General features: G+C 44.9%; 1 protein-coding gene across 2 annotated transcripts in view; it reads left to right on the forward strand.

Annotated features, from left to right (window-relative positions):
• The window catches only part of LOC140427526 (probable methyltransferase TARBP1), a 309,002-nt gene that overhangs the window by 191,050 nt on the left and 98,342 nt on the right, over window positions 1–19,610 (forward strand). For both annotated transcript variants that reach the window (XR_011948558.1, XM_072513011.1), the window contains exons 23-26: window positions 4,021–4,107; window positions 7,137–7,339; window positions 11,661–11,742; window positions 18,730–18,904. Coding sequence is in view for 1 of the 2 variants with exons in the window: in XM_072513011.1 (XP_072369112.1) it covers window positions 4,021–4,107; window positions 7,137–7,339; window positions 11,661–11,742; window positions 18,730–18,904 (547 nt within the window). In the remaining variant the exon portion in view is untranslated. The remainder of the gene's footprint in view (window positions 1–4,020; window positions 4,108–7,136; window positions 7,340–11,660; window positions 11,743–18,729; window positions 18,905–19,610) is intronic.

The raw sequence follows: 19,610 nt of genomic DNA on the forward strand, positions 1-19,610 counted from the left end.
TAGGTTTGTGAGAATCTGGAGATCTAACCCTAACCCTAATGACTACGTCGTCAAGGGGCACAACCCACCATGGTCCAGCATCGGGACCGTCAGGACAGCGACGTCTCGGCCTCGAATATGAACACGGAAGTAGCAGCACTCACCAAGGCTGCCGCGGCTGGAGCCAAATGCCCGGCAATGTCCTTCCGGCGTTCGCTGTGGAAAAGGAGATCAACGAATAGCTACACACCACCCAACCCAGACCCACCGCTGGGAGAAGCGCAGCCACATACAAAGCGGCGAAGGAGACCCCTTTAGATGGCTACTGAAGGGGGAACTTTCAGACTTGGGGGAGGGGTGTAATAGTCCTCTAGACCACAGGGTACCCTAATCGATTTTCCTGTGGGGCTCGTGGAATACGAGCTTCCCCGCTAGCGGGCCCAACCTGCGGGGGCTCATAATTAATCTGCGTAAAAGCTGGCCCGGACAGGAACCGTCACGTTAGTAGTACCGACTGGGACTTATACTGTATGTATATGCTGCCGTAGCGGCCGTTTCCTGTGACCGTTAATAAACTAGCATTTACTCGACTACTCAGCCTCCAGAGTTTTTCTCGAGACCTTTGTGTGAAAAACAGTGTCCAGTGAGACCCGTTGGCCCAGTGTGACAAACATCTGGGGGTGCAGGAATCGATAAATCCATCGGAAGTTTTTTAGGGTGACATCCGCCACATGGTCTCGAAGTGTGCGTTGCCTGACCACAGTTCACCTATTGGTTTGCGTGGACTCTATACTTACTGTGAAAACTAGAGTTAAGATAGTCTTTGTAACTCATGTTATCCTTACCAATCTAGATATATATATCTGTAAGGGTATAGTTGTGGGTGAAGGAGTAGTGTATTATAGTTAATCTTCTCTTGTCTAATAAATGTTGTATTCTTTTGTTAAACGTTCATCAACCGTCTATGTGACTCTGTTTAGTAACTGTCCTCCATGTCTCTAAACAAATAATAAAATTTAGGATCGATTAAGCCACGTTCCACCCTGGGATCTGACTTGTCCAGTAGTAACATCACCTGGGATCACAACAATGATGTAATTGTAAATAGGATGGCAAATCATTTCCGTCCCAATTTCCTTGTTCAACTTTATTGGGAAACCTTAAATATTGGCTTATAGCCTTTTTCATCAAGAGGTTATGGTCTTCTGTGATAGTGTGAAGGGAGATGGGATGCACGAGAGGCTTGGGTCAGAGTTTGCTTTTGGTTATGAGGATACAGTGATGGGGTCGTGCAAGGGGTTTAAATTGGAAATTGAACATTTTAAATTTCAGCTCTCTGGAAACTGTTAGTCAATGTAGGCCAGCAAGGACAGGATAGATGGACGAGTGGCACATGTTATAAAAAAGAATACAGAAAGCAGAGTTCACGATGAACTGAAGATTGGGGCATGGGAGACCAAAAGGCAAGAATTCAAATAACGCAGGCTGGAAGTGACAACGGTGCAGTTGAGAGATAGGGGCAGAAGATGTTTAGCAAGTGAAAATAAATGGTTTTGATGTTTGAGAGGATAAGAGGTTGGAAGCTCAGGATTGACTAGGACACTGAGTTTATTAAGTCTGTTTTAGACTGGGATAGTTACTGGGACGAGCAATGGAATGGATGGCGAGGGCAAAGGACAGTAAGAGAAGCAAGCCTGCTGTTGCACGCATTTGCTCAGAGTAAAAGTACCTTTTGTGAATCTCAGTTTATTTAGAACAGTTCACAAATAATTGTCCTCTTCATTACGTTTACTCTAAATCCTCAAACCTAAGCTACATCCCAGAAATTGGCCAAAGATATGCTTGAGCCTTCATTACTGTTGATCATTACTGCAGATGTTGCATTATAATAGAATTAATTGCTGTAATATCATGTGCCCTAAAAGCAAAATGATAGAATGAGATGAGTAATGGTAAATTGATGGTTGCATAAAAGGAAGGACAGTTTTTCTAATTAGTGCAGACTCATTGTGTAGGGAATTGTTTTGTAAGTAGAGCTTTAAAAAGAATCTCCAGAGTTATAATTATGGTTCAAAGTAAAAATCCTTTTATAGTTAATTGAAACTCGGTGCAATATTCCTAATTTACGTGACTAGTTCAGCAGAGCGACTGAATTAGCACTCCTTCCTATTTAAATTAACAGCTGTTTATTGCAGCATATTATGACTTCGAAAGGTGTAAATTTGCCTCAGTGGAATTTAAAATTAAGGCTTGGTTTCTGTTTATTCTTCATAGCAAATTCATAAGAACAAGGAGCAGGAGTAGGCCATCTGGCCCCTCGAGTCTGCTCCGCCATTCAATGAGATCATGGCTGATCTTTTGTGGACTCAGCTCCACTTTCCGGCCTGAACACCATAACCCTTAATCCCTTTATTCTTCAAAAAAATGGAAGACAGTATGATATTTAGAGGCTTGAGCTCACTTTTTGGTGGGCTTTGCTCTGATATATAAAGCACTTAATGTTTTATGTAAGGAAGACAGTGAAAACAGCCTGTTCTGGCCTCAAGTTTTCTTTGTTGCTGAATTGGTTAAGGGATTAAGAAGCTGCGCTACGCATTGGTAGTCCCTAGACTGTTCCGACTTAGCTGATCACAAGGGAGTGATATTAACAGGCCTGCATTTTGACCTTGGTGACCTGGCTTATGAAAGGAGTGTTATGGGCGAGGCTTTTTCAGAACCCCAAAATGTATCATGGAGTTCAACCAACCTCTCCCTTTAATGGATTTGTTGCTTTTCCTAGCACACGGCTTTTTCCCCAGGTGTGATATGACAATTATGGACACGTGGGTTATTAAACACAAAACACTGTTTATTCCATGAACTCAACTTAACATCTTAAATAAACATTGGATCTCTTAATAACCCTTACGTCAAAGATAACTCAGAAAATATTACAACAGTAAATAACTCCTTAAAATGTTCCTTCAAACGTCCAAGAGACTTAACACCTTTGAACAGTATCACATCAGGTTAAAGGACATATATATTTTCTGTAGAATGGCAGAGATATATTAGCTTGGGTGACTTCAGCTCCAGCACTTTGCTTTCTTCATGCAGCTCTCTGGACTCACACGGACACACCCACGTTGCTTTCTCAAACCTGGCTTTCTCCCTTCAAGCAAATCACAGCAAAACAGAACTTCTCAAGCTGCTGTCTCAAACTGGCTTTCTACTTTTAAACTGCTCTCAGCAAAACCAGCCAGGCACTTTTTAGCTGCTCTCAGCAAAACCAGCCAGGCACATATTTAAACTGCAAAACTGCAAAAATGGCTGAACTGAGCTGAGCTCCACCCACTCTATGACATCACTGTTTTCTTAAAGGTACATTGCTTAAACATCCAGTTCTTAAAGGCACTCTCACATGACAGGAGCAATGTTGGTCTTCTTGGCTGCCATTGCAGATTGCTACTCAATGGTCCTGGTGAGAGTGGATCATTTGGGATTGAGGTTTGATTTAGTTCCGGTACCTCCGATAGTCAAAACAAAAACTATGCTACTCACTGTATAGGCTCAAACCTTTTGGACGGTGTACCAGAGGACGCTTGTTGCTAGCAGAATAATATCATTAGAAGGAATCTGTGCCATTGGGAAAGGCAGCTGTGAGAAAATAAATTGGTGGAAAATAGTGAAGTACACCAGTCCGGAAATCTATTTTCAGAAACACCATTGTTTGGAAATTTCTTGAGCATACCCAAGCTACTCTCAGCGTAATTTTAGTACAGTATTCTGGGAGCTAAAATAACGTAGACCTAGGTAAAACAATTTTTAATACTGCTTTATAATGTTTTATCATTATCTTATGCTTCAAGTATTTATATCTAATGCTCTCACATTTGTGGTTAGGCATTCTAATGTCATTTTGTAACCTTGAAAATTCCAAAATCCAGAAATGACTTGGTCCCAAGCATTCCGGATTGGAGAGATTACAAACTATCTTTAACATATGGATTTGTAGTTCATTAAATTGAATTGAATAAATCGTTTTGGTTAATTTTTCTGCAGAATCCAGAAAGTACAAAAACCAGTATCTGTACGTTCCTGGCTGTATTAGTTCATATTAACGTGATCCTTAGGAGCGTTTCAAAGAAGGTAAGCATCTCTATTTTCCGAACTGACCAGGTTAAATATTCAGAAGGAATATATGGAATTATTGGAATTTACTCGAAAGCTCCGTGGTCGTTACCTAATTGTGTTTGATGAATGATGCTGACAGAGTCCATTGTCCTGCTGGCCATGAGGAATTGCATTCACTGTAAAAACAAAACCAGAAGTGCTCTCATAAAGCTTATACCATTTATGTATTCCTACCAGTAAATCCCAAAAGAGAAGTTGTCAAAACCCTATATATTAAGCCATGAATGAAAAATTAACAGCCAGCTACAGGAATGTACTTGTAATTCTGGAACCAGCATTTGAGTATGTAGCTGAAAGCCCAAAGACAGTCAATCAAAAATGAATATGTCTAATTGCCTTAGAGGAACATGTAAATAGGAGCAGGAGTGAGTCATTTGACCCCTTGAGGCTGCTCTGCCATTTAATGAGATCTTGATTGGTCTCCTACCTCAATCAACTACACTTTTCTGCACTAATCCCCTTCTCTGATTAAGTGTGTGCGTGCGCTCTTGTGTGTATGCTCATGTATGTGTGTGTAATATATTATAAAAATTAGTTTTATAGAGAGATGATGTGCACATTTGTGTTCATTCACCATTTTTGATCTCTGCAGATCTTTATGTTGGGGAGCACAGAAATAGACATTTCTCTATCTGAGGAAGTGGGTAAGAGGGACAGGTTAGAGGGAGTGTAATTAATGGGTTGTTTTGCGCCTCCATATAACAAGTGAACACAACTAAATTGGTGAAACTAGGCTGGATTAACCACCTGACCTTTTATTTGCAGTTGATGAACAGCCCAAGGAGAAGGCAAGTATACCCCATCCACCCTTTCATGACTTCCAGGCATGTTTACAATGTTCTGATTCTCAACTTTTCAAATTCCATTTAAAAGTCTGTATTAGCACCCTCTTGTAGCCAAATGTGTTAGCATGTATCTATATAATCAAATCGGAATAAAACAGTTTCTGTTGGAAACTTGAATTCCGTGTGCTGCACACAGTCTCTTTTTCTCCTGCAAGGTGTCACAAAATCGTTGTTGTAGATAGACTTCTGTCTGTTCAGAACTCTGAGGATCGGTTAGCTCTGTTTGCTAGGTGGCTAGAATGTGGTGTCACAGCACGGGTTCAATCCTCTTTGGTAGTTTATGGATACCTGCCTCGTTGACTTGACCCACAGTTTTGTTCCATGGTCCTTCATGGACGATAGCTAATTACAATTATCCTTCCAAATTCTGCCTCTTGCATTCTATCCTGCACAAAACCTCATCCATTTATTACCTCTATAATTGCCACCCAGGAGCTCTCTATCCCACAGACGCTGATTTCAACACCTCTGCCTTTGTTTATAAATACCTCATTGGCTTTGCTTGATCCTTCGCAATTTCCGCCAGCACTTTGTCCCTGCTCATAGGGCTGGATTTATGTGCCCCCGCTCGGTGTTTTTGACAGGAAGGTGTGTAAAGTAGGGTGAGTGTCCAGCCCCCATCTTCCCAGCCACTCCCAAGCTCACCCCCATAACATGGTCGGTGGGCGGGAAGCCAATTGACCCCAATAGTATGCCATCCATGCCATAATATTTTTGGTATTGCAGGCCGATTTTCTATAAAAGCTTTTAAAAGTGTGGGGTGGGGGTGGGGGGTTACTATCTTCAGGTGGGTTTCCTCCGGGCGCTCCGGTTTCCTCCCACAGTCCAAAGATGTGCAGGTTAGGTGGATTGGCCTTTCTAAATTGCCCTTAGTGTCCAAAAAGGTTAGGTGGGGTTATTGGATTACGGGGATAAAGGGGATGATAGGGTGGAGGTGTTGACCTTGGGTAGGGTGCTCTTTCCATGAGCCGGTACAGACTCGATGGGCTGAATGGCCTCCTTCTGCACTGTAAATTCTATGATTCTCCCACCACTAGCAGAGCCTTCCATCATCTTCCTCCACCCACCCCACCCGATACATTGTGGGACTTTTCCACTTGCTACATGAGTCCCCACTTTTAAACTTTCCAAAAATCTATTTCTTCAACTGGGCCTTTGACTAATTTCATGTCTCCTCCCTCTACTCTCGTTTCAATGGTTTACCCTGGAAGTAAATCTGCAAAGTAATGTTGTTAATGGCTTTACCATAACCACAGGGGCCACACAGACTGATGAGAGCATTCATGTTGGCCCTTGACGATTGGCCTTCAGTTGGCTTAATAGGCCAACCTCTACTTGTGGGTGGATAGGCAGTCTACCCCATTCCTGCCTCTGGAAAAATGATCCACGGCCGGGATGGTACTGGCCTGCCGGTCAGCAGCACGCAATGGTGTGCCTACCCACTTACATTCACTTCACCCATAGCGAGGCAAATAGAGTCATAAAGGTCTACAGCACAGAAAAGGCCCATCAGCCGATTGCTGGTTAGAAACACCACCGTATAACCTAGGTGAAGTGAAAGAGTATATCAATTTGACTTTAAAAAATTAACATAGGTATTAACAACATATTTATTTTGATGTAAGGCTGATTTTGGAGCCTTCATTTTAAAATAGCAATCCTGGCAAAATAGGGCTTATCTCTCTTACAGAAAACCCCATTTGCACATTTTTTCATTAAAAAATTTGGCAGTCCTGACTGACTTTACGACAAGTAGGTGATTCTTTTTACTGTAGAAACTGGATCTAAGGTGAAGTGGGTAGATAGTGCAGACTCTGGTCTTTGGCATTTGCTCAATGAAAATGGTGGCTTGGATGGGGGCGACTGCCTGGTACCCTACTTTTAATTTTTTTTAAATTGCAGATAATTATTTGCATTATTCTGCTGGTTTAATTTTAAATGTATTTTTCTTTTACAAATATTTAAATTTAAACCCGCAACAAACCAGATATAAATATTGTTTTTAAAAGCAGAAGCATGGGCAGACTCAAGATTATCCACCAGTTTAAAATAATTCATTCCTTAAAATTTCTATTCTGTAATATGTTGGTGACTGATCCAAATTCTGTTGACTTTTTTTTTTACTGTCTTATTAACTAGGATCAATATCTGAAGAAGGCACTGAGTGTGATATTGCCATGGTGTTTAAACCACAACTTCACTGTACGGCTATATGCCCTGCTTGCTTTACAACAAGTCTGGGAGGCATGTCTCGTGTCTAAGCTAGAGGGCCAGGAGCTGCAATTTTTGGCACCGATAATTGAATCCTGTCTGGAGCAAGTTGGACACAAGCAGATCACAGGGTCAGTATGAGGCAAAAGCACATTTTACTCAGTAAAGTTAATTGCCATTAGTTTCAAAAGCTCTGAGGGATTATCCATAGTTGGTCTCGAGGTGACAAAAAGATACATTTCTTTACCCAGCAGACAGTTTTCTGGAATGCATTGCCTGATTGGAAGCAGATTCAGTCGTCACTTTCAAAATATATACATGAAGGGGAAGTATTTACAGGTGGAGGAAGGATCTGGATTTGGATAGCTCTTTCAGAGAACAGACATGGGCACAAACGGCTGAATGGCCTCCTGTGCTGTATCATTTACTATGTATACTTGCAGGAATTGTTTATCTGTACACACATTCGGGAGCGAGCTAACAAAAGCCTAGGGATGGTCAAGCGCACTTAGGCATTTTTATAGTTTTGACGTACTCTTTCTTGCACTGGTGGAGGATAGAGGAGGTTTCCTGAGGATGTTGTCTAGACTGGAGAATTTTAGTGATGTGGAAAGATTGTGTAGGCTGCAGTTCTTTATTTGAAACAGGAGGCGTAGGAGAGACCGATTGGAAGTATATAAAATTGAGGGGTCTAGATCAAGTGGATAGGAAGGACCGATTCCCGTTGATTGAACAGTCCGTAACCAGGAACAAAGATTTAGGGTAAGAGGTAGGAGGTTTAGAAGTGATTCAAGAGAAATCTATTTTTACCCAGAGAGCGCTGAGGACCTAGAACTCACTGTCTGGAAGGATGGTAGAGGCAGAAACCCTCGTAATATTTAAAAGTACTTGGTAAGCTTTTGAAGTGCCTAACTGATAAGACTATGGACCAGGAGCACTCTGAGGATGGGTTGTCTATATCAAAGTTTAAGGCGGCACGGTGGCACAGTGGTTAGCACTGTTGCCTATGGTGCTGAGGTCCCGGGCTCAATCCTGGCCTTGGGGCTCTGTCCATTTGGACATTCTCCTCGTGTCTGCGTGGGTCTCATCCCCACAACCCAAAGATGTGCCGGGTAGGTGGATTGGCCACGCTAAATTGCCCCTTAGTTGGAAAAAACATCATTAAATTTCTTTTTATTAGTCTGTGTCGGAGTTTTTGGACGGTTTGTCTATCCCAGTGGTAGAACAAGAGAGAAGGGAGGAATTGGAGACCCCGCTGATCCCGAAGGAGGTCATGAAATGCATGGGCTTGATGCAGTCGGGTAAGGCGCTGGGCCTGAACAGATTTTCGATCGAATTTTATAAGAAATTTGTGCGTCGGCTGGTCTCATCGTTGTTAGAGATGTTTATTAATTCCATGTCTAGAGGGATGTTGCTGGCCACATTAGCGCAGGCGTCGATTTCTCTGATTTTAAAGAAAGATAAGGATTCAACAAAGTATGGGTCGTATCGCCCTATTTCGTTATTGAATGTAGATACAAAGTTGTTTCCAAATATTTTGGCAATGCACTTGGAGCCCTGCCTTCCAGAGGTTATATAGGAAGAACAGACTGGGTTTGTTAAGGGTAGACAGTTGTCGGCCGATATTCAGCGACTGTTTAATGTTATTCTGTCCCCTTCTTCAGCTCCTGAGCCAGGGTAATTATTTCATTGGATGCTGAAAGGGTGTTTGATAGGGCGGAGTGGTGATATCTGTTTAAGATCTTTGGAAGGTTTGTTTTTGGACCTAGATTTATATCTTGAATACAGCTCCCATATAGAGCCCCCACTGAGACATTCATATTCATGCCTTGAGCTCGAAACATTTCCAGCTGAAAAATGAAATGAAATTAAATGAAAATCGCTTACTGTCACAAGTAGGCTTCAAATGAAGTTATTGTGAAAAGCCCCTTGTCGCCATATTCCGCCGCCAGTTTGCGGAGGCTGGTACGGGAGAGGCACAAGGCAGGGGTGTCCATTGTCTCTGCTCTTGTTTGTCTTGCCAATTGAGCCTTTGGCCATAACATTGAAGTCATCTATGAGGTGGAGGGGCTGGGGTGGGGTGGGAGCATAGGATGATTTGTTGTTGTATATGACAAACCCTCTCTCCATTGTTGAGGGGACAAGGAAGCTGCTTAAGAGTTTTGGCTACTCCTTGGGATATAAATTGAACATGAGCAAATGCGAATGTTTTCTGATGAACCTCCCAAGGAGAGGAACCAATCTGAGGAGGTTGCCTTTTCACCTGACCAGGTCCAGCTTGCGTTATCTGGGAATCCGGGTGGCCCATGTTTGGGCCTTGCTCCATAGACTAAATTTTGCTGGTCTGGTAAATGAGGTCAAGGCTGACTTGAAGTGGGATCACCTCCCTCTGTGCCTGGCGGGCAGGGTCCAGTCGGTAAAAATGAATATTCTCCCAACCCAATTTTTCTTCCCAAATTATTCTTTGTAAAATGATATATTTTATTTGGGCAGTGAGGACCCCACAGATTCGCAGGGTGTTTTTGCAGAACAAAAGGTAATAGGGGAGGGGGGGGCGCAATTTGTTGTTTCATTATTGGGCGGCGAATATTGAGAAGATAAGGGGGTGGTTTATGGGAGGGATTCCATGTGGGGTCAGATGGAGAGGAGTGCGAGTGGAAGCATAGTTTGAGGGCCTTGGTTACGGCTCCCCTTCTGTTTTCCCCTGCAAAGTGGACTTCAAGTCCGGTGATTGTGGCCACTCTGAGAATATGAAGACAGTTTAGGCAACATTTCAAGCTGGGCGCCATGCCGCTGTCAGCCCCATTCTGCGGTAACCACCGTTTTATTCTGACAAACTTGGACTTGTTGTTTTGGGTAGTGTAGTGATCTCTGTATATGTTAATACATGATTAGTTAATGTGCAGTCAGTACAGTCATATGACCATTAGATGGCAACACTAACAGGAACTATATAAGGAATTTCGCGCTCTTTCTTATTGTTAATTTAATCTAATCTTAGTTAATTCTATTACTAGTCAAAGTATTAAAGTAAAAGAACTCACAAGTATATTATTTTGTTACTCAATAAATAATTTGTCATCGCCCGGAAGACTTTGACTGTTTATCATCAAGTTAAATACAACTCGGCAAGACAAATGAGTAATATATATATTACATCTTTGTAATATAACAGTTATGGGCGAGGATGTGTTGGAGCGGTTTGGGGACATGTTTATAGAAGGGAGGTTCGCTGGTTTGGAGGTGTGGTTGGGCAAGTTCCAACTTCCAAGAACTAATCTGTATTAGGGGGGGAACATTTTGTGTAAGGAGATTCCTTCCTTCCCCATGGCAACCTCGCCCTCGTTGAGGATAGGGTTCTTTCAATGGTTGAGCTGGGGGGAAGGGAAGATATCCGATATCTATAGTCAGCTGGTGTTGGTGGAGCAAGCCCCATTGGATGAGGTCAAAGGGGAGAGTGAGCTGGGTCAGGATTTTGAGGTTGGGGGGTGAAGCTCCACACAGAGTCAACTCCACCTCCTTGTGTTCAAGGCTCAGCTTGATTTAGTTCAAGGTGGTTCATCGGACATATCTGACCAGGGCTCGGATGAGTGGCTTTTTTCCAGAGGTAGAGGTTAGCTGTGAGCATTGTTCATGGGGTCGGTGCATCACGCACACATGTTCTGATCTTGCCCTAAGCTTGTGAGCTTTTGGGTCTCTTTCTTCAATACCATGTCAGGAATTATTGGGATTGAGTAGGAGTCTTGTCCTTTGGTGACCTTCTTTGGGGTCTCGGGCTCGCCAGAACTGCAGACAATGGCAAAGGGGGTGGTCTGGCCTTCGCCTCGCTGATAGCCCAAAGGCGATTTCTGCGTGGGTCGAGGATTCCAGTTCCACCTAATTCCGGTTCCACCTCCTTAAGGTCAAGTGACCTTATGGAGCCCTTCCACCTAGAAAAGGTCAAGTATATCATTAGGGATTCGACAGAAGGGTTCTATTCGAGGTGGCAGCCTTTCATTTCCTATTTCAGGCAGCTGGTCACCATCCGGTGTTGGGGGGGGGGGAGGGTGCAATTTGTGTTTTTGTCTTGGCTGTTTTTCTTTGTCAGGGTGAAGAAGGGGTGGTGGATGTGTCTAGAATTGTAATTTTATTTCGCTGTGTAATATGGTTTTTACACTGCTATATTGAAAAATTTCTCTTAATACAAACATTTCTTTGAAAAGACGATGACCCAAGAACTGGAAAGTGGGATTAGGCTGATTGGATATCGGCTGGCATGGGCATGACGGGCCGAATGGCCTATAAAATGTTTTCTACCTTTTGTATTAACTGGGTATTTTTAAATTCTAATTCTGATGTCTTGACAATTTCAGGTCCTGGGTCCTTTGAAGGGTTAAACAGTTTTATTAATATTTTAGATTTCCTCTTTTTTTGAGACAAATGCCTAAATGTTTTATTTTCTCTTCTGTTAAGGAATGCTGGAAAGAACTGGCAGAGGATTCAGGACCATTTCTTTTTTGGAAAATTTCAACCACTAGAAGACTACAGTTTAGAGGTATAGAGGTGCTGAAAATATTTCAGATTTTATTTAATAGCTATCTTTTGGAAAACAAAAACATTTGTTGAGGCTTTGTCATTTTAATCGGCATATATTAGTACTGGGTTAAATTAAGCACCAGTTAAATGCAGAGTAAGACTTCCTCTGCTTTTCTTCAAAAATATGTCTTGGCTTCAGTTTAAAACAGTGGGCTCTCTTTGTTCAATTTTGCCTGAGTTTATACTGTCCAAGTGTGTTTCATGTGAGGTTGTTCAAGCCGCTAGATCAGAAGGCATTCATCCATTGCTATTGAGTCAGTGTCGGCTTTGACTCAGTTGGTAGCATTGTCGCTTCAGTTAGAAGGTTCTGATTTCAGGGACAGCACGGTGGCGCAGTGGTTAGCATTGCTGCCTCACGGTGCCGAGTGTCATGATATTCAAACACACACATCATGATAGACACACCAACAGACAAATCAGAACACTCAACACCACAACCAATCACAGACAAAGACAGGGACAGTATAAAAGGACAAACACGACACCTGGTGGGCAGTAGATCTGGGGACAAGGACAATGACAAGACCTGTTTTAACATCACAGACAGGGAGTCCCCACGTGCAGAGTATCAAGACAAAACTGTAGATAGTAAGTTTGAATAAAACAGCGTTGTACCAAATACAACTGTGTTGGCTCATCTGTGTGTCAGAACGCCCAACACCACATGGTACAGGAGTGGATCGATACCTGCCGACTAACCTGCCATTCTGGACATGGACCTCACCAATAAACCGCAGCCGTTGCAAGTCGCGGGGAACCTTGGTACCAATTGGAAGCTCTTCAAGCAGCGATTCGACCTGTACATCCGAGCCAACGAGAAACAGAGTGCCTCGGACGAAACAAAGATTGCAATGCTCCTCTCCTACGCAGGTCAGCACGCCATCGATGTCTTCAACTCATTGGTGTTCGAAGAAGGGGAAAACCAATCCAAGTATGACACAGTCATCCTCAAGCTAGACCAGCACTTTAATGTTGAAGTGAATGAAAGTTTTGAAAGATATCTCTTTCAGCAACGCCTGCAAGGTAAGGAGGAGCTTTTTCAACCCTTTTTGACGCACCTCCGAATTCTAGCGCAGTCCTGCAGTTACGGCAACACCTCAGAGTCCATGATCAGGGACCAGATTGTTTTTGCCGTTGCCCCCTGTGGCCTATGTAAGCAGCTTCTTAAAATTGAAAGCCTCACCTTAGCGTCTGCAGTGGAAGCCTGTGTCCTCCACGAGAATGCAACCAGCCGTTTTGCCCGATTTCAGGCGTCCGAATTGGCACGGAGGGGGTCCCCAGCCGTCGAATCGGCAAGCCAGGCTGCCCACGACGCCGAACGCATCCAGGCCATCGATTATCCCCCGACCCGCGGCCCCGACGAGAGCGGCGCTTCCCGCGCTTTTCGCGGTCTCCCGCGCTTGTGCGCGCCAAAACCAACGGCAACATTGAGGGACGCACCGCGCAGGCGCGCCCAATGCAAGATCGCACTGCGCATGCGCAGTGGCGCAACGAACGCCGTGACGTCATGACGTGCGGCAACTGTGGAGCTGTACACTTAAAAGGGCAATGTACTGCTAAAAACCGACAGTGCCTCCGATGTGGCAAGATGGGCCACTATGCTGCCTACTGTCGTGCGGCTCAACCCATGGATCCTACACATCTCCGACAACCTCGCAGACACGTCAGGACCGTCCAGCCCACGCATCAAGACTTCCAGCCAAATGATGCAGATGACCAGGATGCCTTCCGGGTTTCCGTCATCGATGTAAGCAGGGTCAACGCCATCAGTCCGGCCGATGAGTGGAGTGCCACCCTAACGGTCAACCGATCGCACGTCACCTTCCGTCTGGACACCGGCGCATCCGCCAACCTGATTGCATATTCTGAATTCCAGGCCATGAAGGTCAAACCACCCATCACGCCATCCCGGCTCAAGATGGTTGATTATAACGGGAACGTCATCCCGTCCATGGGTTCTTGCCAGCTACAGGTAACTCACAAAACGCACACGGCCACACTCCCCTTCGAAGTTGTTGGCTCATCAAAAGATTTGTTACTGGTCGCACAGGCGTGGAAGGTCCTTCACCTGGTACAGCGCATTATGTCTCTCTCTCCAGATGAGATATCCGACTTCCCGGATGCCGAGTTCCACGCAAATCTCCATTCCCTCCTTGCTCACAACCAGGAGGTATTTGAAGGCATGGGGACATTGCCATACACTTACAAGATTTGCCTCAAACCGGACACCATCCCGGTCGTTCACGCACCTAGCAGGGTTCCTGCGCCACTCAAAGACCTCCTCAAGTTGCAGCTGCAGGCTCTTCAGGACCAAGGGGTCCTATCCAGGGTCACGGAGCCCACGCCATGGGTCAGCTCCATGGTCTGTGTAAAAAAGCCCTCTGGCGAGCTCCGCATATGCATAGATCCTAAAGATCTAAATAACAACATTATGCAGGAACACTATCCCATCCCCAAATGAGAGGAAATCACCAGATGCGTCCAAAGGATTTTGGCAGATCCAATTGGACCCGGCCAGCCGAAGGCTATGCACGTTTAACACCCCTTTCGGCTGATTCTGCTACAACCGGATGCCATTTGGCATCATCTCGGCATCTGAGGTTTTCCACCGAATCATGGAGCAGATGATGGAAGGCATCGAAGGGGTACGTGTATATGTGGACGATATCATCATTTGGTCCACCACTCCGCAGGGGCACATGCATCGTCTACGACGCGTCTTCGCCCGCATACGACAAAATGGCCTGCGCCTCAACCACGCCAAGTGTGCCTTTGGCCAGACTGAGCTGAAGTTCCTCGGGGACCACATCTCAGAACAAAATTAGCGCCATCACAGCCATGCCACGGCCGGCTGACAAGAAGGCTGTCCTAAGATTCTTGGGCATGGTCAACTTCCTTGGGAAGTTCATTCCCAACCTTGCTTCTCATACAACGGCTATGCGCCATCTCGTGAAGAAATCAACAGAATTCCAATGACAGCAATCGCACCATCTGGAACGGGAGGAGCTCAAGCACAAACTGGTCACGGCACCAGTGTTGGCGTTCTTCGACACGGCTCGCCCCACAAAAATCTCAACGGATGCCAGCCAATCTGGTATTGGAGCAGTACTCTTGCAGAAAGATAGCACGTCATCATGGGCCCCGGTTGCATATGCCTCACGAGCCATGACCCCTACGGAACAGCGCTACGCGCAAATAGAAAAAGAATGCCTGGGCTTGTTAACTGGATTGGACAAGTTCCACGATTATGTGTATGGTCTTCCACGATTCACGGTTGAAACTGACCACCGCACCCTGGTCAACATAATAAACAAGGACCTGAACGACATGACCCCTCGCCTCCAGCGCATCTTACTTAAACTCAGGAGGTATGATTTCGAACTGATCTACACTCCGGGGAAGGATCTCATCGTGGCGGACACGCTCTCCCGAGCAGTGAGTGCACCACCAGATGCGGAGGGGTTCGTTTGTCAAATATAGGCACACATTACTCTGACAGCAGCAAATCTGCCGGCTGACGACCCAAGTCAAGCCCGCATACGCGCAGAGACAACGACTGACCCCCTTCTACAGCGAGTGATGCGCCACATGGCGGAAGGGTGGCTCAAAGGGCAGTGCCCGCAGTTTTATAATGTGCGAGATGACCTTACCAACATTGACTGGGTCCTTATGAAGCTAGACAGGATTGTCATTCCGCACAGCATGCGCCAGATGATTCTTAATCAACTACACGAAGGCCGCTTGGGAGTCGAGAAATGCAGACGGAGGGCCCGAGAGGCGGTATATTGGCCGAGTATTAATGAAGACATAGCCAACATGGTGCTCAATTGCACAACCTGTCAGAGGTTTCAGCCGGCGCAACCTCCGGAGACCACACGAGATGGTGACGTCCCCCTGGGCGAAGGTGGGTGTTGACCTATTTCACGCGCTCGGCAGAGATTACATCATTATTATAGATTACTTTTCCAATTACCCGGAAGTCATACCTCTACACGATCTGACGTGGTCCGCAGTCAGTGGGGCCTGCAAGGAAACATTTGCTCGCCATGGCATTCCAATGACTGTCATGTCGTACAATGGACCCTGTTTCGCCAGCCGTGAATGGTCGTCCTTTGCCGCAACATATGGTTTCACTCATGTGACGTCCAGCCCTCTACATCCACAGTCGAATGGGAAGGCAGAGAAGGGCGTTCACATTGCCAAGTGGCTCCTCTGCAAGGCGGCTGCTGCTGGATCGGACTTTAACCTCGCCTTGCTGGCCTATCGATCGGCCCCGCTAGCCACGGGTCTCTCGCCAGCACAGCTCCTGATGGGTCGCTCCCTCAGGACGACGGTGCCATCCATCCTGGCACCAACAATGGACCATGATACGGTTCTTCGTAAGATGCAAATGCAGCGTGATCGCCAGAAGAATCTGTACAACACACGGGCGACGGACCTTCCCCCCCCCCCCCCCCCCCCCCCCCCCCCCCCCTGTCCTCCGGAGACAAAGTACGCATCCATCTACCGCATGGTGGCTGGTCAGCACCGGCCGAAGTTCTCCGACATGTGGCTCCCCGCTCGTTCCTGATATGCATGCCGGATGGTTCAGTGCGTCGCCGCAATCGGCGCGCCCTTCGCCGACTTCCACGCTCGCAGCCACACTGTACACACACGCCGGATCCTCAACAGGCTTCCGAGGATGACTTTGTGGAGCTGCCGCAGATCACGCCCCTTCCATCGCCACCCATGGCCAGGCTTGCACATCAGCCGGTGGTTCTTGACCCACCCTTGAGGCGGTCAACCCAAATTCATCCCACACCCATTAGACTGGACTTATAACACTGTTCATACGTTTAAAAAGTTAAACACTACTGTATTATAACCTGTTGTTGTTTATCGTTCCAGATATCGTTTGACCGGACCACTATTCAAAGTTTTTTTTCGCATTCATGTTTTGTTATGGTACAACCCCGTTAGCATGACGCACCCGACATCGCCCCATGTAAATAGTTACGTCATATGCACATGCTGTACACAACACACACACACACTCTTAGATGCACTCACGACACGATTATATTTATAACCACGTAGGCACATATCTTTGTAAAAAGGGGGGATGTCGTGATATTCAAACACACACATCATGATAGACACACCAACAGACAAATCAGAACACACAACACCACAACCAATCACAGACAAAGACAGGGACAGTATAAAAGGACAAACACGACACCTGGTGGACAGTATATCTGGGGGCAAGGACAATGACAAGACCTGTTTTAACATCACAGACAGGGAGTCCCCACGTGCAGAGTATCAAGACAAAACTGTAGATAGTAAGTTTGAATAAAACAGCGTTGTACCAAATACAACTGTGTTGGCTCATCTGTGTGTCAGAACGCCCAACACCACACCGAGGACCTGGGTTTGATCCCGGCTCCAGATCACTGTCCGTATGGAGTTTGCACATTCTCCCCATGTCTGCATGGGTCTCATCCCCACAACCCAAAGATGTGCAGGATAGGTGGATTGGCCACTCTAAATTGCCCCTTAATTGTAATTTGAAAAAAAGAAATTTAGAATACCCAACTCATTTTTACCAATTAAGGGGCAATTTTGCGTGGCCAATCCACATTTTTGGGTTGTGGGGGGCGAAACCCACGCAAGCACGGGGAGAATGTGCAAACTCCACATACACAGTGACCCAGAGCCGAGATCGAACCTGGGACCCCGGCGCCGTGAGGCAGCAGTGCTAACCACTGCGCCACCATGCTGCCCTCCATTGGAATTTTTTTTTTTTTTAAAGTTCTGATTTCAAGTCCCACTCTAGGACGTCAGCATAAAAATCCAGGACTTGAGCTCAAAGATTAAGGCTGACATTCCAGTGCAATACTGAGGGTGTACTGCACTGTCGGAGGCCTCACATGCTTTCTCTGATGTATGCAAGAGATCTCTAGGCACTATTTCGAGAAATAGCTCCAATGTCGTGGCCAATATCTCAATCAACATCACATAAAACGATTATCTGTTTTTGGTCAACCAACTCCACAACCCTCCTCCCCCCAACTTGCAACACCCCTGGAGTTCCTCCCCACCCCTCCAGCTCACCACTGCACATCAATCTAGACCTTCTTATAAAATAATAGCTTCCAATTCCCCATTTGATTCTGCACATAACAGTCCATGCATTTTCACCTTTTTTAACTTTCTTTTTTAAAGCTACTCCTCCTTTGCCCAGGTATTTTTTTAGTCTGCTGGATGCAATGGGAATGATTTGAACAATCGGATAGAGGCAGAACCTCACCATGAATGATCCATACTTGAAGTTGGTCTCCCTCATACTTGGAAACTATAGCTGCTGCAGAATCATACCAAATAAAGTCCAATCCATTGCTGGGAGATGAAGAAAAGTGTGCTGTCCAAATCAACAAGAAAATAGTTATACATTTTCAATCCTACATATAAAACTTAGTGAGGAGAGTGGAGTTAAATAGAGGTCAACTATGATCTTTGCTGAATGCAGAACAGGCTCAAAGGGCTGAATGGCCTACTCCTTGCCCTATTTCTTATGTTCTTATAAAATGCATGCTCAAGTATCATTGGAAGTTTCTAATTTCAATTTTGCAAATAGTAAAAGCACATCTTCTGGATTTGTTTATGAAGAATCAACTAATTGAAGTCTGTCAGTGGTGCTGGCTGAGGCCATCTGTTCTATTGTTGGTGGAAAGTAAGCCTATTAATTGGCAATCAGTGTTCAACTGATAATTAACCAAAGATAAAATACAACATTTTTTTTTTTTTAGATTAATAAAGTATAAGTTTTTTTTAATTGGTAAAATTCTGATTATTTCCAATTCCATAGCTTAACTTGGTAATTAAAAAAAAATGATATTACAACCCTGGTCGTTGATCTTCTTTTCATAGTTCATACTTCTCTCTCTCTCTCTCTCTCTCACAGACAATATTTTACATCTTTCCAAGCTTATCAGATGTGATAGAAGATGAATGGATTCCTGCCTGGAAGTTTAACCGAGTTATGGATCTCCTCCCCTCCAGTTCTTCAATTAACGTATTTAACCCCAGGAATCAGATTTGTGATGTGAAACTAACAGACTGGATTCAACGAGACAAAGGTAAAGTTTATTTTCTCTGCTGTAGTTTTCATAACAAATATGTATATTTTCAATCTGAATATGTATGCGTGTTCCAGTGGGCAGTCTATTCATATTTCCTTTTGCAGCCAGGAGACTTCCACATTGTACTAATGGCATCTGCTTTAGCACACTGGGCTAAATAGCTGGCTTGTAATGCAGAACAAGGCAGCAGCCCGGGTTCAATTCCCGTACCGGCCTCTCTGAACAGGTGCCGGAATGTGGCGACTAGGGGCTTTTCACAGTAACTTCATTGAAGCCTACTTGTGACAATAAGTGATTATTATTATTATCTGAGTCTTGCATGACCAACTTTACCATGAAAGTGAACTTGCTGGGATTGATTCAGCAAATCTAGCAGTGAGGCAGCCATGGTAAAAATTGGGTTTCATGGTTGCCCATTTGTAAAAAGTCCACCAAATTTACTTCAGTTGGCTGTGTAAGATAATGATGTTGGCAACTGTAGTGCCACTCGGACAGATCTCATCAAAAACCACTTTCGAGACCAGTAGATAGCACATTAGCATGCAGTGGTGTTTTTGTATGAGGGCAACATTCTTGCCCCTCATATGGATGGAGCTATTATTCCGAAAGAAAATATTTAGCCTGTGTTGGTAGCCACCATATCATGTGAGTGTCCCTTTAAGAAAGGTTTGTCTTATCACATGGATTCAGTGATGTCATTGTG

Source organism: Scyliorhinus torazame, chromosome 1, assembly GCF_047496885.1.
Source record: "Scyliorhinus torazame isolate Kashiwa2021f chromosome 1, sScyTor2.1, whole genome shotgun sequence".
NCBI classification, from domain to species: Eukaryota; Metazoa; Chordata; class Chondrichthyes; order Carcharhiniformes; family Scyliorhinidae; genus Scyliorhinus; species Scyliorhinus torazame.